The sequence below is a fragment of the Zeugodacus cucurbitae genome, chromosome 2 (assembly GCF_028554725.1).
Source record: "Zeugodacus cucurbitae isolate PBARC_wt_2022May chromosome 2, idZeuCucr1.2, whole genome shotgun sequence".
NCBI classification, from domain to species: Eukaryota; Metazoa; Arthropoda; class Insecta; order Diptera; family Tephritidae; genus Zeugodacus; species Zeugodacus cucurbitae.
The window spans coordinates 41,229,913-41,254,076 of record NC_071667.1 but is presented as its reverse complement, the minus strand read 5'-3'; the positions used below and the strand labels follow the sequence as shown (position 1 = coordinate 41,254,076).

Genomic DNA, 24,164 nt, shown 5'->3' with positions numbered 1-24,164 from the left:
TTCAAGTTATTTTACTAAATTATCCCTTAAAATATATTATTACATACTTTTCCGTGGTGGAGAATGCAAGTCGGGCCAGCGCATAATTTATGCTTTGGCTGAAAACGAAATTATATTTAATTAAATAATACGAAATTCTCTTTCGTGTGGAAATAAAAATTAATGATACAAAAAACAGAAATGTGTGAGATTTTTCATAAAGCAATTCCCAAAACCAGAAATTTGAGAATGTATACGACTCTGCTTCAATACCATAGAAGGCTTATAACCAGATTATTATTTTTTCAAAATAAATTGTTCAGAAATTGTTATGTCATTTCATCAATTAAGGCTTTTATACATATGTATAATTAAATATATTTTTCCGTATTTTACTGATTGTAATTCTTCAAAATTCTGGTTAAACTTACGGAATCAAAATGCCACACACAGAAATTCAAAGTGGAAAACAGGAAGAAAAACTGAAACTTACTATACGTTTTAAGCAGTTGGCCCGTAGTGCTTTACTGAATCAGCAATGGTTGTCAAATCTAATAGATCAACACGGAACGCAGATACCGTTATACCGCCCAAAAGTAACAGGAATACTTACAAACGCCGTACATATACTGATAAAATTAAAATCCACATATTTTGCAAACGTTTTTTTATTGTAGGAAAAAAACCTTTTGCATAAGTATCGAGATCTCCGAAGTAATTCAGAAAGATTAGCGTTGGTCAATCTAATGGCTCATCTCATTGTTTTTTCACAAATACCGCCCGTAAGTAAACTGTTTGCACTCAAAAATGTGGGAATAAAATGTTGGTATTTATGGAGATGGGTATGCTTAAAATTCAGAAGACTCTTCGTATAACCTAACAAAAAAGCACAACAGAGACTATAATCGGTTTGCTCATTTAACGGTCCTTTGTAATGTCTATATTTAAGTTCTTTAGTATTATTGTCCATTTCGGCATAACCTTTTTTTCAGTTTATCAAAAACTATTTCGAGATTTGAGAACAAAATTCATTTAGTGCTTTTAATCATCCAGATGAAGCCGGGCTATTTGAGCAAGTGGAGTTGAACTCCGGATGTCTTTCCGTCCGTCTGTCCGTGCAAGCGATAACTTGATAAAAATTTAGATATCTTAATGAAACTTGGAACACATATTCCTTGGCACCGTGAGGAGGATGGTTTTGAAAATGGGCAAAATCGGACCATTCCCTCCCCCTCAAAATGGCCAAAAACATATAAAGTGTCATAACTAAGTCATAAATAAAGTTATAAAAGAAAAATTATCGTACGAAGGATCACACTAGGATCGGGCATATCCAAATGTAATTTTTTTGGGGGCATGGCCCCGGCCCCAAATGGGTTTTTGGGTTATTCTGCGCTGGTTTTTGAGGCTGACATTGTTCATGTTGTTGATGCTGGTTCCCAGGTATACGAAATTATCTACGACTTCGAAGTTATGACTGTCAACAGTGACGTGGGAGCCAAGACGCGAATGCGCCGACTGTTTGCTTGATGACATTCACCTCCAGACCCATTCGCTTCGCCTCCTTACCCATGCGAGAAAAAGCAAAACAAACGGCGCGGTTGCGTACGCCAGGAGCTGTACACTCTTATAGTAGATTGTACCTTCTCTATTTAGTTCTGCAGCTGAGTCACCTTGTCTGAAACCTCGTTTGGTATCGAACGGCTCGGAGAGGTCCTTCCCAATCATGACGGAGCTTTTGGTGTTGCTCAACTTCAACTTTCACAGACGTATTAGTTTTGCGGGGTTACCAAATTCAGGCATCGCTGCGTAAAGGCAGGTCCTTTTCGTGCTGTCGCAAGCAGCTTTAAAATCGACGAAAAGGTGGTGTGTGTCGATCCTCTTTTCACGGGTCTTCTCCAATAATTGGCGCACGTTGAATATCTGGTCAGTTGATGATTTTCCAGGTCTAAAGCCACACTGATAAGGTCCAATCAGTTTGTTGACGAAGGGCTTTAGTCTTTCACACAGTACGCTCGATAGAACCTTATAGGCGATATTTAGGAGGCTTATCCCATGGTAATTGGCACAAATTGTGGGATCTCGCTTTTTATACACTGAGATTCCAATCGTCAGGAATGCTTTCTTCCGACCATATTTTGCAAAGAAGCTGATGCATGCACCTTATCAGTTCTTCGCCACCGTATTTGAATAGCTCGGCCGGTAATCTATCGGCCCCGCCGCTTTTTTGTTCTTCAGGCGGGTGATTGCTATTCGAATTTCTTCATGGTCGGATAATGGAACATCTGTTCCATCGTCATCGATTGGGGAATCGGGTTCGCCATCTCCTGGTGTTGTACTTTCACTGCCATTCAGCAGGTCGGAGAAGTGTTCCCTCCATAATCCCAGTATGCCCTGGACATCAGTTACCAGATTACCACCGTGGTCTCTACATGAGGATGCTCCGGTCTTGAAACCTTCGTTAAGTCGCTTCATTCTTACAAAAAATTTTTGAGCATACCTCTGTCTGTATGTCTCTGTATGACAGCTTCTCAAGCTCTTCGTACTCACGCATTTCGGCCTCTTTCTTTTTTTGTCTGCAGATGCGTCTCGCTTCCCTCTTCAGCTCTCGGTATCTATCCCATCCCTCACGAGGTAGGCAGTCTGTTTTCTCTCCGCTCCGAGACGGCAATCCTCATCGTACCAGCGTGTTTTTGTCGTTGCCGAAATCCAATTGTTTCGGCTGCAGCTTTTCGCAGTGAGATTTAGATGCCGTTCCACAGTTCCCTTATACCGAGATGCTGATGAGTGCTCTCAGAGAGTAGGAGTGCAAGTCGAGTAGAGTATTTCGTGGCTGTCTGTTGCGATTTCCGCTTTTCGACGTCCTCCCTTTGTTTGTTTGTTTGTTGACGGGCGTTCTTTGGTGCGCAGAGGCGGGTGCGTATCTTCGCTGCAACCAGATAAGATGAGTCTATATTTGGTCCTCGGAGCGTACGCACGTCAAAAATACAGGAGACATGTCTTCCGTCTATCACAACGTGATCGATTTGGTTCCGCGTGTTTCGATCAGGAGACAGCCAAGTAGCTTGATGTATTTTCTTATGCTGGAATCTGGTACTACAGACGACCATATTTCGGGCCCCAGCGAAGTCGATCAGCCTCAGGCCGTTTGGCGATGTTTCGTCATGGAGGCTGAATTTTCCGATTGTTGTGCCAAAGACACATTCTTTACCCACCCTAGCGTTAAAATCGCCAAGCACGATTTTGACATCGTGACGGGGGCAGCGCTCGTAGGTGCGTTCTAGGCGCTCATAGAAAGTATCTTTGGTCACATCGTCCTTCTCTTCCGTTGGGGCGTAGTTGCAAATAAGCGATATGTTGAAGAACCTCGCTTCGTGAATGCCGGGACTCGGCGACGGAGTCTCTCTCCCACCACAAATCCAATACCAAATTTGCACTCCTTTATATGGCCGCTCTAGTAGATGTCACAAGGACCCACCTTCTTCCGTCCTTGTCTCGTCCATCGCACTTCTTGGATGGCGGTGATATCAGCCTTTAGTCGTATGAGGACATCAACCAGCTGGGCAGAGGCATCTTCCCAATTAAGGATCCGGACATTCGAGGTGCATGCCCTTAAATCATTATCCTTAAAACGTTTGCAGGGGTCGTCATCAAAAAGGGGGTGTCTCATCCGAGGCTTTCTTCGATTTCTCATTGGTACTTCGTTTTTATGTGGTGGGTCCCAAACCCTACGCACAACCGCAAAAGAGGGTTTGCCTTCTCTCTTTAGCTCGCCTTCAAACGGATATTTGTTTGCTACCCAGAGGATACTTGGTCTAAAACCGGAAGTCGTGAGCTGCTTGAATCATGTGGAGAAGAATCGTTTCTGGTCACTCCCAAGTGAATGACAATCAAGAACTTTCCTCGCTTACGTGAACTTCTACACTTGATCCCATCCTCCTACTACCTTATACAGTCCAAAAATAGAGGGAATCGGATTATAAACACACCCACCTTTATGCTTTAATTCAGCAAGGGAAAACACCAGAAACCTTAAATTTCATCATAAAGAAGGTGAAGGGCTGCATTCAACCCGACCAATTTCAATGAAATTTGGTTCGTAATATTTTCCTGGCATCCAAATGATATGTTGTAAAAATAGGGCAAGTCGGTTCACAACCACGCCTATTACCTATATACCAGAACTGTGAAATCAATCTGAAACGTTTACTTTACAATGTATAAGTTAAGCGCTAGTGGAGATATGATAACTGAACTTTGCACAAATACCGCATTTATAGTGTGGGATCGCCTTTCTAAAACTCGTCCAAATCACATAATAAGATTTCAAGGTCCCATATATACAACATGAGGATCTCATTTCCCATATAGCTAAAATTAGGGTTTCCAACCTTCAATGGAATATGACGAATATGTGGGTCAAATTGTGTGTAGTATTAATAAAAATAAATAAATAAATTGCGAGAGTATAAAATGTTCGGTTACACCCGAACTTAGCCCTTCCTTTCTTGTTCTTTGTTTGTTTTTGCATTGTTTTTGCACTTTTTTGTACCAATTCTCTTTAACCCTGGACGTGTATCGTTTGACACGGTCTGCGGACTTTGTTAGTCGAAACAACTAACATCAACTTTGAATCCAAATTAGAAACTATTTGAAGTTAAAATTGAAAATACTTTTGTTAATTTTAAGTTTTTATGTTTACTCAAATTCATTAAAAACAAGTAAGGAAGGCCTAAGTTCGGGTGTAACCTAACATTTTATACTCCCGCAATTTATTAATTTAATTTTATTAATATAACACAATTTGACCCACATATTCGTCATATCGTTTGAAAACCCTAATATTAAGTATATGAGAGTTAGGAGAAGTTATGACCCGATGTCACGTATTTTAGGCACGGAGACATATTGTTAAAAGAAAGATATTCCCTCCGAATTTCTTCAAAATATCTGAGAGACTTACGAATATTTTCGGTAAAAAAATTAGAAGTACTGAGTTCTTATGTTCGATATATGGGGCCTTGAAAATTTATGGTACGATTTCGACGATTTTTAGAAGGGCGATCCCACACTATAAATGTAGAATTTGTGCAACGTTAGGGTTCCGATATCTTCACTAGTGCTTACTTTATATATTGTAAAGTAAACAATTCAGATCGTCTTCAAAGTTCTGATATTTAGGAAGTAGGCCTGGTTGTGAACCGATTTGGCCTATTTTCATAACACGTCATTTGGATGCAAGGAGAATATTAAAAACCGAATTTCATTGAAATTGGTTGAGAGAACCACGCCCATTTAAAATTTTGTATACCATTTAGAGTGCAACTCTTCTGTACCTTCTTTATATTGAAATTTAAGGTTTCTGTTGGTTTTCTTTACTGAATTAAAGAATTTTTTGTAGTTTTCAACGTAACCTTTGTATGGGAGGTGGGCGTGGTTATAATCCGATTTCCTCCATTTTTGGACAATATAAGGAAAAAAACGACTCCTGAGAGTTTCGTTGATACAGCTTTAGTAGTTTACGAGATATATAGAAAAAACTTAGCAGGGGGCGGAGCCACGCCCACTTTCCCAAAAAAATTACATCCAAATATGCCCCTTCCTAGAACAACCCTTTGTACCAAATTTCACTTTCATAGCTTAATTTATGGCTTAGTTATAGCTCTTTATGTGTTTTCGGTTATCGCCATTTTGTGGGCGTCGCAGTGGTTCGATTGCGCCCGAAACTCATTCGGAATATCCCTTTTATTCGCATTTTTCAATTATTTTGTATTTTCGTAAATACATACATAGATCTTCGACGCTGCAAAATAGGATTTCAATTACACGTCAATAAATTTTTGGTTGAAATGTCGAAAAGTCATACTAAATCCATTGTAAGTTTGTTCGACTAACAATCGTGATCAATTAACTTACTTAAGAGCCGCATTATTTTCAATGTGTAAACTTATAGCCTTTTCTCTTCTCGATGAAAATGCTGCCTCTTTATATTTCAACATTATAGAAATGCATTATCTCTCTGAATATGTTCGATGTTTTACATGATTAAAGAACAAAAATATGTCTTCCTATTATACTGGTCAACTCTCACTCAGAATTTGGAAATCCGAGTACAGTGCAGAAAATATTACTTTTTTTTAGAAAAGTAAACGCTTTTATTATTGACATACTGTATATGTATTTCTGCAAAGTTGATATCATTGTTTGGAGAATCAAAATCTTCTGCAAACACGTCATCTATCTCATAGTCATGTGTTGCATTTTTTTGGAATTTAAAAATGTATGGAAAACATAAACGGTGATCACAAACCTAAGAACGATATATTCATTAATTGATACTGCAAAACCCTTTTCTATTCAAATATGAATTAAGAGGACAGTCAACATTAGTTGATGGAAGAGCAGCAATATGCCTGCTGTCAGTTGCTGCAAAATTTTCTAAAAAAATTGGATCATAGCATTTGATATGAGACAATTTAGCTTAAAAAAATGTGTTTATTAATTTAATACATACCCTGTTTTTATAAAAGTATCTTTCACGATATTAAAATTGGAAGAAGGGCGGTGCGCCGCCCTCTTTTGAGTAAATAACAATTTTTAAGGAACTGCTGGACCTATTTTTACAGAAATCGGTTCATATAATTTTTATGGAATTACAATACCAGAGAATTACAAATTGCGATTTAATTGCTTTGTTGTACTAATTTTAATTTTTCCTTAAACATGTTTATTAATATTTTTTGCTTTTTAATTCCTTTATATATATGTATGCATATAATAATAATAGAAATATGTAAAATTTACATTAAACAACATAGAAATTACGCGCCCGCTTGGCACCGTACGCATATTTCATAATTATCGGCCCAAAACGAAAAATATTGGAACAAGGAAGGGAACCATTGTGCGTTTATTTTGTGCTTACTGGCGACATAAATGTAACAACGAAAATCTGGAATTCAGTAAACAATTAAATAAAAATAAAATAAATGGAAATTGTTCGAATAATATATTTATATTTCATTCCCAGATAAAAAAGAAATACATTGAAAAATTGGAGTATATAAGCGGACCTGGTGAATGGTTAGGCGATATAGACTTCCTTGAAAATCGAAATAGACAGCATACATTCACCAGTAAATGTAAGTAAAAAACAAGTAAGGAAAGGCTAAGTTCGGGTGCAACCGAACATTTTATACTCTCGTAATTTATTGATATATTTTTATTAAGATAACACACAATTTGCCCCAATTTGAAAATCATATAATTAGGTATATGAGAGGTAGGGGAAGTTACACTATTAGAAGAAAAATATTTCCTCTAAATTAAATTAAGATACCTGAGAGATTTACCGAAATTCGGTCAAAATTTACCATGGGGCTCTTCATTCGGTATTCTGGGCTTTGAAAAGTTATAGTCCGATTTCGACAATTTTTCACAAGTGATGCCACAGATCATATACAGTATTTGTGTAAAGTTTTATTTCGCTATCTTCATTGGTTCCTTATGTATATATCATCAAGTGAAGGAATAAGATGGAGTTCAAAATTGAGTTACATGGGAAGTTGTCGTGGTTGTGAACCGATTTCATCCATTTTCCACACGTGCCATCAGGGTGTCAAAAAAATATTATATACCGAATTTTATTCGAATCGGTCGAGTAATTCCTGAGATATGATTTTTGACCCATAAGTGGACGATGCCACGCCCATTTTCCATTTTGTAAAAAAATCTGAGTGCAGCATCCTTCTGCAATTTCTTCTGTAAAATTTAGTATTTCTGACGTTTTTCGTTAGTGAGATAACCCACTTTTAGTAATTTTCAACCTAACCTTTGTATGGGAGGTGGGGGTGGCTATTGTCCGATTTCAACTATTTTCATGGTGTGTGGCGGGGTACGTAAGAGAAACGACTGCAGAAAGTTTGGTTTATATAGCTTTATTGGTTTACGAGATATATACAAATAACCGATTTGGGGGCACTTTCTTAAATTCACATTTTATAAATTTATTATGCACATTTCATAAACCAAAGTCCAAATCAATTATCATTTCTGGGTTCTAACGGATTGATGTCTATAATATTTACAATTGGATTATGATAACTAAAATACGATATGAAATGTCTTACATCTTTTTTATCTATATTTCTCGCGAATACCGCATCAATTGTCGTACCTCCTTTTGTCGTAGGATCATTTCTTCCATTGATCATTTCTAATGAAAATTTCTCTCTGAGAAATGCCAGTAATGGTTCAGCTTCTGGCAATGAGAAATTTAGGAGTACCGGTTGTTCGCTATACTCTACTGGTTCTCCGATAATATCCGCAAAAGCTTGCGAACCTGCAGTTGACAACGGTAATAAAGCTTTACCGATGAATAATTTTATATGTCTCATCGATGAATTTGGTGATACATATATAAATGGCAATTAAATTCAATTTTTTATTTTAATGATTATCGCTAGGGTTCATTTTGCATTCTACCGCACACAAATCGCCAATTCTTGTTGATGTTGATATCGTCACATCAGCATCACTCGCGTACGGAGCCTTTATATCTAAGTGGAGTGAGAATATGACATTTGTCTTGTTCATTGTGATAAATAGCAACGCCTGAATTTCTTGTTTCATTTCGTTGAAATCTTACAACGAAATCAAAATTTGGTACGGATACTGGAGGCTCGTTGTCGTTCCTAAATGTTTCTGATTACATCAAGATGCTTGACTGTTTAAACACTCTTGTACTGAACACATAGAAGACGACAAGCGACGAGCGACATCTGTCAAATATTAAAATACGTTCTTATGGGCACAGATTTTTTGACAACAGCACGACTACGCGAAAACAGGCTTGTAGTTGTCGTTGTCGCCAAATTAGAAATGTTTCTAATTTTGCCGACGACAATGGCAATGGTAGAGCTGCCACTAACATGTGAAATGTAAAATTATTCAAAGTTATAACAAATAATATAACAAATATGACGTTATTTTGCCAGCAGAAACGTAAAATAGCTTTGATATAACATTTATAATAACAATCGATTATTTAAAACAAATAAATCGACCATTTTTTGCACAAATAATTTCACTTTAAACTAAATATGTAAATTTTATTGATTGCTGTTTGATAAGTCGCTGCCGTCTTCAAATTGTTCAAGACGCTGGCTTCATAACGACATTTGTGTCGTGTCGTCGTCTTTGTGTTCAGCACTTCTATCTGAGAAATCATCAACATGAGCACGAAGACTTTGACAATTGAATGATGTTATTGATAAACATTTTCTTGTGCTAAGAAACTCGAATAATTCTTTTTCTAAGGTGACAATTGGATTTCGACGTAATTTTCTCATTTCATCTCGCAAAGCGCGACATGACCTGTCATTGGTTCCAATGCCATGATATAATTTTTTTCTGTTTGTTCACTGGGATAATGTAAATTTGGTGGTTGACAAACTTACGTGCACACATATACAAATGTAAGTTTGTGTGTTTGTTCAATGACATATAAACATGTACATATGTATGTTTATGCATAATGTTGCTGTTGAGCAACAATTATCGCAACTGTTCCGAACTCGTATAAGAAGTATAACTTCAATAACAACTACCCTGCAGTACGGCTGGTAAGAATTGGTGAATTGCACTAGTGAATTCTTGTGTTACAAGTAACTAGAGAATTCACGACAACGAGGTAATGCAGAGAAGCAATAGTACGTGAGAGAGAGAAGAGAGCATGATCTAAAGAATGTTGTGCTCAATATGTACTCTCAGTAGAATATTAGCGACAAATAAGGGTGGTGTACAATTGATCTCGCGTCGCGGATTCTAATACGTTAATTGTTTATTAAAAGTGTTATTAAAAGGTGAATAATTAAATTAAATAATAGTGAATAAAAACAAAGAAAAATCGGTAAAAGTGTTATAAAAAGGTGAATAATTAAATTAAATAATAGTGAATAAAAACAAAGAAAATATAAATATTTTATATGTATATATGTATGCAAAAAAATGGATTGCCCAGCACAATGAAAAGAGGTAAGAATTCCAACATTGCTGTATAATTATATGCTTTGTTTGGAAGTGTTTGCACGTATGTATTTATGAATATCCTTGTATGTACATTTATTTAAATTATTAACACCTTACTAATATGAATACTTGTTTCGAATTATTTTAATCATTTAAGATCAACACCAAATTTTAATGGAACTCTTAGAAATGTGGCTTGGGGATATAAGTGCAGTGATAAATATGGTATGAAATTTGTAATACAATTTTAATATCAACTAGATTTCTTTTTAATTATTTTCTTTCTTTATCACATGTTCAACGAAGTCGCTTTTGAATCCAGCCGAAGTGCACAAAAATTTTGACTGATATTAACCAACTCTGTTGTTCATATGGTAAATATAATTGTAAACAAAGAAATTTTGAATAAAAATTAATATTGTTAATTATATAAAATTTTAATAAAATTTGTGTTTAATTATGTTTGGAATAAATTAGCTAGGTTGAGAGGTAGTGAAGAAAGTAGTGAAATTTAATAGTCGGTAAGTTGTGAGATAACTAATGATATATAGTCAGTGATATGTGGTGAAGTAGCTAGTGAAGTATAGGCGGTGAAATCACTCGTGAATAGTGTTAATCGGTTACCGCCAATGACATCGCCGTGTTAAATTCATGAGTGATTGTATTGCCGGTATTATGGTGGGTAACCAGTGGTGGTTACCAGTAAGTAGTGAACTCACTAGTGTTTCACTAATGAGCCGAAGTAGACTTCTTTTTGATATGCGTGCGCGTAAGTTTGTCAACCACCAAAAATCAAAAGCAATGTTCTACAAAAACAACAAGCGCATGCTCATATATATTCATACATATTTACGACAAGCCGATTTTCTACCAACAACTTGTAGAGTTTGATTTTGGTTCGCCGAGAGAGGACTTTACTGTTCAATTGCCTACTCAGTCCAAAGTAGCACCTGTTGGCAAGAGTGATTCTGCGCTGGATTTCGAGGCTGTTGGCAGTCATAACTTCGAAGTTGTAGATAATTTCGTATACCTGGGAACCAGTATCAACAACACCAACAATGTCATATCCAATTATGTATACTAATTTGAGTGCAGTCTTGCAATTTAAGGTTTCTGGTATTTTTCCATACTGTTTCCTTAAATTTTTTACTGCATAATGTGGTGTCTAAAGGAATTGACTCCAGAATTTTTTGTTGAACCTTCTTATAGTGCCAAGAAATACATGTACCAAGTTTCATTCAGGTGTCTTAATATTTATTTAAGTTATCGCTTGCACGGACGGACTGACGGACGGACATCCGGAGTCACCCTGATCATTTTGGTATTTATAACTCAATATAAAAATCATCGAAATTACCATAAAAAACTATTTAAATTTTCAGTCACCTAGTTTGTGTTCTCGCCTTTATCGAAAAAATGTAAATCATACTGTCGAGGTACTCGTCGTTAAAATAATATTATTAGTATTTTATATAAAAGAAATTTAGTGTATTTGCGTCTGAGTGTAAGTGTTTATACATACAATTTGTATTTGTATTATAATTACAAATACGACCTGTATATGGGTGGGTAATCCCGCGATGGTTTGTTGAGTTGGGGTGATCCGCGGTGATTTCACTGAGCCGGTGTTGGCGCCTTTTCCGTCCGTCCGTCCGTGATTCTGCTTCCTTCTCTCTTGTTGTGTACTTATTATAATCAGTATTCGCGGTTTTTCGCTATTGATAATTTCTACATTGTCCTCTAATTCGTATTTAGACGAGTGTTCTTCTGGCATGAACACATACAATGTTTTTTCTTTGCTGGTGTCCATCTTTGACGCGTGAGAAAACAATACTGAGTCAAGCAATCACAAACTGTTTGAAAAGTTTTAGTACGAAATCGTGTCTTACGAACTGTCTCGAAAAATTTGGATTTCGTTTTACTAGATTAATATAATGGTGAGCACGCGACCTTAGCCATTATTTTTTAGCTTTATTTTTTCTTTGCAGCTTACTACAAATTTATCGGAACCGATTTTTCCATTTTAATGACATATATTCAAAATATTTTAATTTTTCAAATTATTTTATATTATCCCCACATTCAAAGAACTGAAAAAGAATACCTTTATGTAAAATAAGGATCTAAAATACTTACATATGTAGTGTTTTAAGAATGAGGTAGAAATTTAATAAAATACATGGTTGTAAGAATTAAATAAACAGTAAAAGTGAAAACTTGTTCCAATATCACCAAAGACGTCGCCGGCCCATAAGCCGCAACAAACCGTAATTTTTTCGTAATGCAATTGTGCGACTCATGTAGTACGTGTGGATTGCTGCCTCACCAACAACTCATATTTTGCTTATGGACGGAGCTATTCAGCTATAAATGATGTATGTGATTGGCGATTTCAGGGCTGGAGTGTTTTCGTCCATACGGACAACATGACCTAGCCAGCGTAGGCCGAATCGAGGCCTTCCCCTTCCTCGGCTTCCTCCGGCGGGTACTGCATCGAACACTTTCAGGGCTGGAGTGTTTTCGTCCATACGGACAACATGACCTAGCCAGCGTAGCCGCTGTCTTTTTATTCGCTGAACTATGTCAATGCACCTATTCGCAAGAGTGATTCTGCGCTGGATTTCGAGGCTGACATTGTTGGTGTTGATAATGCTGGTTCCCAGATAAACAAAATTATCTATAACTTCGAAGTTATGACAGTGAACAGTGACGTGAAGCCAATGCGCGAGTGCGCCGACTGTTTGCTTGATGACAGGAGATATTTCGTCTTGTCCTCATTCACCTCCAGACCCATTCGCTTCGCCTCCTTATCCATGCGGGAAAAAGCAGAACAAACGGCGCGGTTGTTGCTTCCGATGATATCAATATCATCGGCGTACGCCAGGAGCTGTACACTCTTATAGAAGATTGTACCTTCTCTATTTAGCTCTGCAGCTCCTATTATTTTCTCCAACATCAGGTTAAAGTAATCACACGAGAGTGAGTCACCTTGTCTGAAACCTCGTCTGGTATCGAACGGCTCGGAGAGGTCCTTCCCGATCCTGACGGAGCTTTTGGTGTTGCTCAACGTCAACTTACACAGCCGTATTAGTTTTGCGGGGATACCAAATTCAGACATCGCGGCATAAAGGCAGCTCCTTTTCGTGCTGTCGAAAGCAGCTTTAAAGTCGACAAAGAGATGGTGTGTGTCGATCCTATTTTCACGGGTCTGCTTAAAATTTGGCGCATGGTGAATATCTGATCTGTTGTTGATCTTCCATGTCTAAAGCCACACTGATAAGGTCCAATCAGTTTGTTGACGGTGGCCTTTAGTCTTTCACACAATACGCTCGACAGAGCCTTATACGCGATGTTGAGGAGTTTGGCGCAAATTGTGGGGTCTCCCTTTTTGTGTATTGGGCAGAGTACACTGAGATTCCAATCGTCAGGCATGCTTTCTTCCGACCATATTCTGCAAAGAAGCTGATGCAAGCACCTTATCAGCTCTTCGCCACCGTATTTGAATAGCTCGGCCGGTAATCAATCGCCCCCGCCGCCTTATTGTTCTTCAAGCGGGTAATTGCTATTCGAATTTCTTCACGGTCGGGCAATGGAACATCTGCTCCATCGTCGTCGATTGGGGAATCGGGTTCGCCATCTCCTGGTGTTGTAGTTTCACTGCCATTCAGCAGGCTGGAGAAGTGTTCCCTCCACAAACTCAGTATACTCTGGTCATCAATAACTAGATCACCTTTGGGGGTCCTACAGGAGTGTGCTCCGGTCTTAAAACCTTCAGTTACGTGCCCTGGAGACGATCAATTAATTGCGTCAAACAGTGCATATGTGTTAGTGATGTTCAATCGTGTGTTGCCCGCAAACGCTCAAATTAACACATCAAACATCAGTTTAGTTTTGAGCTCGTAACGAACGGTCATCATGTCATCGTCGGATGATGATTATCTATTATTGGCACGTGCTGCAATTCTTATGAAAAAAAATTGGAAAAGAAGAAGGCGGAGTGGATGAAGAATTGGTACAAACAGCGTAATAAGTTTACGCATGAAAATCTTCTTGCAGAATTACAAATATCCAGCAAAACGGATTATTGAAATTTTTTGCGAATGGATTGCGACACATTAAAGAACTACTAACCAAGGTGGATTATTTTATTTTATTTCATTTTATTTTTTATTTTATTTTTTATTTTATTTTATTTTATGTTATTTTATTTTATTTTCTTTTGTTTTATTTTATTTTATTTTATTTTTCAATTCACTTTTTTCTTCTTCACTTCACTTTTTATGTCCTCTCAGCTTGAAATCTTCCCTGCAAATGAGCTTATGCTTGTCAAACATGAGTGGAAACGATCAAATTATCGTCCGTCAAATAGAAATATCAAAAATTTTTGATTTTCATCAAACAGAGCCGACAACAGGTCGGTGTAGCGTACGTTTAGCCGACGACACCAACACACTTAAAGTGTTTGACGCAATTATTTGATCGTCTCCAAGGCACTTTAGTCGCCGGATCTTTTCGTAAATTTTCGAGCATTACCCCTGTCGGCCAGCTTGTCAAGCTCTTCATACTCACGCATTTCGGCCTCTTTCTTTTTCTGTCTGCAAATGCGTCTCGCTTCTCTCTTCAGCTCTCGGTATCTTTCCCATCCAGGCAGGTCTGTTTTCTCTCCACTGCGAGACGACAATCCTCATCATACCAGCTGTTTTTTTTTTTACTTTTCCGTAAGCCAATGGTTTCGGTTGCTGCGGTACGCAGTGAGTTTGAGATGCCGTCCCACAGTTCCCTTATACCGAGATGCTGAGGAGTGCTCTCAGAGAGCAGGAGTGCAAGTCGAGTAGAGTATTTCGTGGCTGTCTGTTGCATTTGCAGCTTTTTGACGTCGAACCTTCCTTGTGTTTGTTGACGGGCGTTCTTTGCTGCACAGAGGCGGGTGCGTATCTTCGCTGCAACCAGATAATGGTCCGAGTCTATATTTGGTCCTCGGAGCGTACGCACGTCTAAAACATTGGAAACATGTCTTCCGTCTATCACTACGTGATCGATTTGGTTACGCGTGTTTCGACAGGAGACAGCCAAGTAGCTTGATGTATTTTCTTATGCTGGAATCTGGTACTACAGACGACCATATTTCGGGCCCCAGCGAAGTCGATCAGCCTCAGGCCGTGTTTCGGACTGAATTTTCCGTCTGTTGTGCCAAAGACATCTTCTTTACCCACCCTTGCGTTAAAATCGTCAAGCACGATTTTGACATCGCTCATAGAAAGCATCCTTGGTCACATCGTCCTTCTCTTCCGTTGGGGCGTGTGCGCAAATAAGCGATATGTTGAAGAACCTCGCTTTTATGCGGATTGTGGCTAGACGTTCATCCACCGGGGTGAATGGCAGGACTCGGCGACGGAGTCTCTCTCCCACCACAAATCCAACACCGAATTTGCGCTCCTTTATATGACCGCTGTAGTAGATGTCACAAGGACCCACCTTATTCCGTCCTTGTCCCGTCCATCGCACTTCTTGGATGGCGGTGATGTCAGCCTTTAGTCGTATGAGGACATCAACCAGCTGGACAGAGGCACCTTCCCAATTAAGGGTCCGGACATTCCAGGTGCATGCCCTTAAATCATTATCCTTAAAACGTTTGCAGGAGCTATAAATGAGCTGACCATAAATTGGACGTAGCGCTCTTAAAGATGTTCATTCGTTGCTGGTTCGACAACGACTGAACGATAGAGCCTAAGCATACGTGTGATGTAAGTTCGGTACAACTGTGCCAAGCAGTGCCGACCACTGTTATTGATTCAATCTCGACATATCTTATTTTTAATAAATTTTATTTTCGTAATATTTCTAACGTATATCTATTAACCAGCGGAAGTGGAACTGCTTGCTCTTGATCGTGACGACTTCGAACGAATTCTGATGCCTTATGTAAAAAAAGCTTGGGAAGACAAGAAATCTGCATTACGCTACCTTGAATATTTTAACTTTTTCACAAAAGAGCAGGTAATAATACTAAATTGTTTTATTATACTACAAATTTCCTCATTGGAACTACACATAAAACACAAAAAAGTGAATAAAATACATACTTTTGGTACCCATACAGTGTTAAACTTTAGCCAACTTCAAGCTCGAAAACAAGAGTTATATTATTTCACTACGAATAATTCAAGACTATCCAACGTAAGATGCTTTCGCTAATCGACATACATAAATTTATTAAACCTTTCATTTACCACATTTTGTAGAACCATTTAACCACACGTTTGTAGAAACGTACGAGGTAAAAAAGAAATGGTGTTAAACATACTCAAAGATGGACGAAAATCCGTCCATGAAAATGTCTGATGGCCCCTCTCCAACCGTAAATACCCATTCAAAGCTTGCATATAGAAATTCAAAAAAGAGACCAACAAGAGTCGGTGTATTAGTTTTCTTTCTCCGACGTTTCTTCCTTATGCGACATTATTCGCATAACAGATGCCAGAGACATAGACGCATACCCATTCTTGATCCTGCTGTTTCCTGTGCTGCTCCGACAGATCTAAAAATCCAAATTAGTCAATCAAATACAACTTTTAAGCGTTAAATCTATAACAATTTTACAAACAATCAATAGAATAGGTAAAATGCAAAAAGGATCCCAAAATCCCGGTTTTCTATCTTGTATATACATTTTATACATTTAAAACAAACATTTGTCATTACATTTTTCATCAAACATATTGTATATTATATATATCCTTTCATTTGTATCAAATCACCGAATTTTATTATTAAACATATTTTTTATATCGATTCTGAATTAAGTGCGTCTTCTCTTTTAAAATAAGAATCGAAAGTGAACACTACGGTGAGTAATTTTACATGGTCCTTCGAACTATAAAGATTCTAATATATTTTAATAAAAATATATATATAAATATATATGTATATATGTGTTTAAAAATAATAATAATAATAAAAATTATACAAGTGACAAAAGAAAAAAACAACAAAGATATATGCGAAAAACCGGTTTTGAAGAGCAGCAAGTGCAGTGACCAAAAATAATATACATACATATGTACATAGTATACACTGTGCTACAAAAAAAGTTCAATATACTATTATTATTAACCCAAACGATTACCCTCCTCCCGCCCAACCGACGCGTGGGGCGCAGTCCGCATACGAGCGGAATTTGCCGAGTCTAGAAAGGCAAGAGATTTTTAAGCGTCCGGTTCTCAAACTGCTCAGCTACAGAAAGAAACATTTCAACAGCTGAGATTTAAAAATATATAAAAACAAAAAGTTAAAAATTTCTGAATATTATTTATTAAGAGAAGACAAAATAGTTTTTTTGATGCTAAATATTGAGTCAGATGGATCAAATGTGCTGGAATGCGAATTAAAATCATGACATATTCGGCAGAATGGTTCATTTAACTCAAAATTTGTTCTAGAAGATTTTAGAAATAATGGTCTAAACTGCCTGGATGAACGCAATGGGACATTAAACTTAATATCAGACAAAAGGAATGAACTACAAACTAAACCATTCAGAAGTTTTACTAGAAAAATTATACCTAGCATTTCTCTGCGACTAGTGAGTGTGGGAAGACTTATAAGTTTTAAACGACTAGTATACGGGGGAAGATTCAATCTTGAATCCAAATGTAAGTGGCCTAAAGCAAAAAGTAAAAATTGTTTTTGAACGGACTCAAGCTTATCAGAATGGGATTGATAGCTAGGATTCCATACCACAGAACCATACTCCAATATATTCCTTACCAATGTTGTAAAAAGAATTTTAGTAATATACGGATCACTAAATTCTTTAGACCAACGTTTAACAAAGCTAAGAGCACCTTTAGCTTTTAAGACAATTGAATTTACATGAGAATTAAAATTTAGTTTAGGGTCCATATTAACTCCTAAATCAACAAAGCTAAAAACTTGCTCTAAACTGAAGTTATTTATTACATAGGGGGAAAGATCAACAGTTCTACGGGAAAAGCACATCGTTTTACATTTTTTAAGATTCAGTGGCATATCATTTTTGTGACACCAAGTAACTAAATTATTTAAATCCGATTGCAACTCAGTCCTTTCGTTATGAGAAGTATATGATTTAAAAAGTTTTACATCATCCGCATATAATAAAATTTCTGAAAACTTAATTACTGAAGGTATATCATTGATGAACAACAAGAACAGAATCGGGCCGAGATGACTACCCTGTGGAACCCCTGAAGTGACACTAATTGAATCGGATAATGTATTATTAAATAAAACTTGTTGTTTTCTGTTAGTAAGATATGAGGATACCCATTCAAGAAGTCTTGGTTGAAAACCAAGAAGATTCAGTTTTTGCAAAAGAATTGAGTGGTTTACTCTATCGAATGCTTTACTAAAGTCTGTATATATAACATCAGTATTCTTATTATCCCTAAAACCCATTGACACATGGTTTACAAATTCAAGCAAGTTAGTTACTGTAGATTTCCCTTTACAAAATCCATGCTGAGAGAATGAAATTAAAGGAGAGATTAAGAAAGTTATTTGGTCAGTGACAATAGCTTCAAAAAGTTTGGGTATAGCTGACATTTTAGCTATCCCCCTATAGTTCTCAACAGATGATCTAACTCCACTTTTATGCAAAGGTAATATAAAAGAGTTTTTCCACATTGACGGAAAAATACCTTGTTTAAGAGATAGGTTAAAAAGCTTAGTTAAGGGCAGATAGATATATTTTGCGCAATTTTTAAGAAAGCTTGAGGGAATCATATCAGGGCCATATTTAAACGAATTTTTTAACGTAACTAAATAATTTAAGACATCTGTTTCAGAAATAATTGGTGTATTAATTACAGTACTCGGACATAACACTTGATGATATGGCACATTCATAGGGTAGTTTGAACAATAATTGGATTTGAAGAATTCTGCAAACATATTAGAAATAATATAATTGTCACATGACATTGTTGATTTATATTTCATCGCGGACGGAAAATTTGAAATCCTGCGTTTGGAGTTAACGAAACCATAAAACAATTTCGGATTACGAATAATATTATTTTTTACTTTGATTATGTAGTTTTTATAACATTTTTTGTTAAGTTCCTCAAACTGACGACGCAATTTAGAATATTTTAAATAGTCAACAAGAGCTCCAGTTCTTTTATAAAGTTTAAAAGCACGAGCTTTTTTATTTTTTAATTTACATAGCTCATTCGAATACCACAAATTTGAACTTTTTCTTTTGATAATAAAACATTTCGGAACAAATCTTTCAAAAATATTATAAATTGTTTCATTAAAATGTGATACATTTAATTCAATATTACCACTATAATCAGGCCAAGTCAATTTAGAAAGTTCACAATTAATCTTTTTGAAGTTAGCTTTCGCAAAGTTGAACCGAGAACAAAGGTCCTGTTTGTTGCATACAAGTAATTCGTTCTTCAGATGGAATTGAAGAATGCACAGCAAATAGTACACCCCCCCCGACTCTGTTCAGTCGATCGCATCTAAAGATTTGAAATTCACTATTTAATATTTCGTTATCAAAGATATGAGGTTTAAGCCAAGTTTCAGTAAAAGCGATGACTTTAAAATTACAATTAGTGCTGTTCAAATACAATTCTTTTAATTTTGTATTTAAACCCCTTACATTTTGATAGTGAATTTGTAATGAATTTTTTATAATTAGTTTTTTGAATCCGCGGCATTTTTTGGAATATGAGCAATTACAGTTTGTTTTTGTTGCTTTTGCTCGAATTCGCGCACGAAAGCACCAGGTGGCCAAAATGATTCATCAAGTAGCAATTGAAAATTAACAGCTGAAACGCCAATCTTGAAAGAAGATATGTTTCTTTCGTATTTAAAGTTAAATTTTCTGACATCAATATCAATATCGTTAATTTTTAATTTCGACGAGATGTAAAACTTTATATCTTCGATTGTGGTATCCGAAGCGAATCTCGAAACGAAAATTGATTTTCGTTGAGGTATTACTACCAAATTTTTTGCCACAAACTCAGAGTTAATAGGAGGCGGATCCTGAATAGTTTTCCGCTTAAGGTTATCGTTATTTGTTTTCGGAGGATTAAGCACTTTTGAAGAGGAAGGCTTCTCTCCTTGAGGGCAAGGAGATGAGAGATTAATAAGGTCTAATTTCACCGGTGACATACTTTTTACGGACAAAGTGGCAGGTTCTTCATTAGACGGACGTTTACGTTTTGATGAAGGCTTAGCATTATCATCTTGATCATTTAGGCATTTAAATGATTGAAACAACACTTCATAATGCTTAAATTTTTCTGTAAGGTTTTGAATTCAATATCTGTCGGTCTACACTTTAAGCACGACCAGCGCAGACCCTTTCCATCGAGAATAGAATCTAAGATTCTACCTGTCAATCCAGCACATTTAAGATGGGCAAGCCCGTCACAAAGCCAACAAGAAACAAAACGATCAGAATCGCCTTTAATAGTACAATTCGGAAAATTGCAAGTCATTATGAAAAAAAAAAAAAATTAAATTGAAGGAAAAAACAGAATAGTAAATAATAATAAAAATTAAAATATGATATAATAGTAAATAGAAAAACAATAATAGTTATACTGAATTAGCCGAGATCACAACCAATATAATAGTGAGCAGTTTGAGAAGCACTGAGCCACTTAAAAATAACACGCAAACAGCTGTGAGCAAAAATGAAAGAAAAAAAGACGAATCAAAAGAAAAAGAGCAAATTAAAACAAAAACAATATGCAATCGCACAAACAATTGCAAAGTAGGAAATAAAATTGATAATTGATAACAACAACAAATGATTTAAAAGACTCGGCACCAGAATTTAAGAAAATAGTTAAAATACAATTAAAATTTAAATATAACACAAAAGCAAATTAGCACAAATACTTAGCTTTAGATTACACTTATTAAAAGTAAAACTTTCTTCAATTATATTAATAAATTTAAGCACAAGTTCAAGAACCGAGGAAAAATTAAACTTCACAGTTTGACGTGTTGCCAGATGTCCTGTGTATTAAACAAATAAAAGTGAGGTGCATAAAAAATATGTGTATATGATTAAATTATATATATAAATATAAATCGGGCGCGTTCTAACAATAAATACGCTAAAAATTTAAAACATAAATCGCCCGCGAAATAATTACAAAAAATAATCATACAATAAAGCAATTGAGGAGTACCGGAACAATCTACAAAGGAGGAAACGGGAGCAAGAGGACTAAACAAAGGAGGAATTTAGGAAAGAACATTAAACACAGGAGGAAATTGGAGTAAAAGATCACTAAACACTGGAGGAAACTAAAACTAAAGCAGGGGATATTCTCCCAAAAAATATACAAATATAAAATCGCAAGTAAAGACAAACGTGCGGTCAACAAAATCGATAAACGCGTATTTTAGTAAATTTACGGGGATAATAACTCCTATTTACTTAAAAGAGTTTCGGTTTTCGACATTTATCAGTTAACATTATCAGTTAACTACAAAAAATTAAATTTTCACTTCTAAATGAGCACAGACTCAAAAGAATCTAAATCAAGTCAATTTTTACAAATTCCGTAAATGGCTGATGAAGATAAACCACAAAGCACACCTGCAGAAGCTACACGCTCAAAGCATGGTACAAAGCAAAAAAGATCAAAAGATATTTCAATATCAATATCAAGTACGATGCAGTAATTGAAGCTGACGACGCTGAACTCCCAGAGGCGACAGCCAAATTAAATAATTGCCGTGATCAGAACGAATTAATAAAGGGAATGGAACAATTAAATGTATTAAGGCCAAATAGCGCCACTACTCCCCCTCCCAGAGTAGTCACAACAACAAAAGAAGACCTAGATAAGGGCATGTATCTAAATGTACCAACTTGTGATACTCAAGTTTTTGCTGGATGTTATGACCAATGGCCGTCCTTCCGGGACATGTTCACAGCCCTTTATATAAACCATCCTAGACTTGCAGAAGCACAAAAGCTATTCCAATTAAGGCACAAAACACAAGAGGAAGCAGGCATTATCGTCAAGCAATTCGATTTAAATGGGAAGCACTAGTCCAAAGATATGAAAATAAAAGAGTAATGATAGAAACCCCATAAAAACTATATTACATTACCCAAAAATTATACAAGAAACCAGCCAGGAATTTCAAAAATTTTACTCGACAGTGACTAATTGCCTGTCAGTGTTAAAAACACAAAATTCCCCCGTAGAATATTGGGACCATACGATAGTAACTATTTGTGCAGAAAAACTCCATGAGGCTGCGTTACTACGATGGGAGCAATCACTAGGCGATAGAAGAGTAATGCCCATATGGCAGCAAATGAAAAAAATTCCTCGCTGCTCAGTACGAGATTGCTGAGCTGATAGCGAATGGGCAGCCAAAATATAAATGTATCAAGTCATCAAAAGGAGTCGAGTAAAACCACGTTTAAACCTCAAGCCAGCAATAATATGCAATATAATAGACACGCCAATAAAAGTCACACATTCGTTTCAACTCAAAATAATCAACGGCAATCATTGTGTGAACTCTGTAATGGAGGTCATAAGTTAAGATCTTGCGAGAGATTCAAAAAATTACCCGCTTCAGATAGAAACATTCTTGTTCGGCAACACAAACTTTGCAAAAACTGTCTGTCAAACTATCATATGACAAAAGACTGTGAAAGCAAATTCAATTGTGTATATTGTCAACGAAGACATCACTCATTCCTTCATATTAACAATTTTCAAAATATGAAGCAAAATCAATTTCAAAAAAGTCGCTACGACCACATCAAATATTCATTCAGAAAATGAAAGCAAAATTATTTTACCCACTGCGGTCATTACCATTGAACATAAGGGTGATTTATTCAAACTAAGAGCACTACAGACGATGGAACGATGAGCTGTACGAGTTATACGACGACATTGACATAGTTCAGCGAATAAAAAGACAGCGGCTACGCTGGCTAGGTCATGTTGTCCGAATGGACGAAAACACTCCAGCCCTGAAAGTGTTCGATACAGTACCCGCCGGAGGAAGCCGAGGAAGGGGAAGGCCTCCACTCCGTTGGAGGGACCAGGTGGAGAGCGACCTGATTACACTTGGGATCTCCAACTGGCGCCGAACTGCAAAGGAGAGAGACAGGTGGCGCACTATCGTCGATTCGGCTATAACCGGCTAAACGGTTGCAACGCCAATCACACATACAAGAGCACTAATAGATCAAGGCTCTCAAAGATCCTTTATATCTTCAAAGGCTCAAAATCGGCTCAAACTGCCAATAAAACATTCTAACTTTCAAATCACGGGAATGGGCGGAAGAATTATTCAAAATTCAAATAAAATATGCCCAATCACCATAGTATCTCCAAGTGCGGATATTAGAATAGATGCGCAAGTCATCGTTCTACCGCAACTTACAAATTTGCTTCCAAGCTATGAAGTTAAAAAAAGCACTGGGAAAAATGCTCACATCTGAAGTTAGTAGATCCCAACTGTCAAACCCCATCCCAAATCGTAATATTATTAGGCAGTGACTTAATACCTCAAATAATTCTGGAAGGTATTGAGAAAATCTCAAGACCAAGATTTCCAACGCATAGTCTTCCGCAATGCAATTAATAGCCCAATTAGCGACTACAAACTTAAAACAGTTACCTTTGGCATCAATTGCGCACCCTATTTAGCCATTAGGACAATACATGAAGTTGCAAAGACATGCGAAACAAATTTGCCTCTAGCAGCTTCTGTCTTGCAAACACAAACATACCTGGAGGACATACTATCAGGTAGCCACAGTATCCCATTAGCGTGCGAATCACTATCTCAAGTGATCAAAGCTCTTAATTCAGCAGGTTTTCTCCTAAAGAAAATTACATCAAATCACCCCGAAATAATAAAAGATATAAAAAAGGAAGACTTATTAGATACAGACTTCCTTAAATTTGAAAAGGCTAGTACAACAAAAACACTAGGGATTCAATGGAATGCGATAACAGATCAATTCTCATATACAATTGAGTCAATATCTGCAATGTCCGCCATAAACAAACGCCAAATACTTTCCTCGGTGGCAAAACTTTTCGACCCCGCAGGATGGCTTTCGCCAATAATGATTCATGCTTAAGCCCTCATTCAAGAAT

General features: G+C 36.7%; 1 protein-coding gene and 1 long non-coding RNA gene across 6 annotated transcripts in view; both read left to right on the top strand.

The window, feature by feature from the left end:
- The first annotated feature begins 274 nt into the window (after nt 1-274).
- The window catches only part of LOC105220438 (uncharacterized), a 151,459-nt gene continuing 127,569 nt past the window's right edge, over nt 275-24,164 (top strand). For 2 of the 5 annotated variants that reach the window (XM_054225975.1, XM_054225969.1), the window contains exons 1-5: nt 275-599; nt 657-761; nt 6,798-6,941; nt 7,010-7,121; nt 15,872-16,005. In XM_054225975.1, the coding sequence (XP_054081950.1) occupies nt 420-599; nt 657-761; nt 6,798-6,941; nt 7,010-7,121; nt 15,872-16,005 (675 nt within the window). In that variant the 5' untranslated portion in view covers nt 275-419. The remainder of the gene's footprint in view (nt 600-656; nt 762-6,797; nt 6,942-7,009; nt 7,122-15,871; nt 16,006-24,164) is intronic. The other 3 variants (XM_054225973.1, XM_054225986.1, XM_054225978.1) reach the window with 3 other exon arrangements.
- Nucleotides 8,949-12,391, top strand: LOC114805097 (uncharacterized). The gene is made up of 3 exons (XR_008470089.1): nt 8,949-10,014; nt 10,166-10,233; nt 10,315-12,391. It is a non-coding gene; the product is annotated as an uncharacterized LOC114805097 (long non-coding RNA).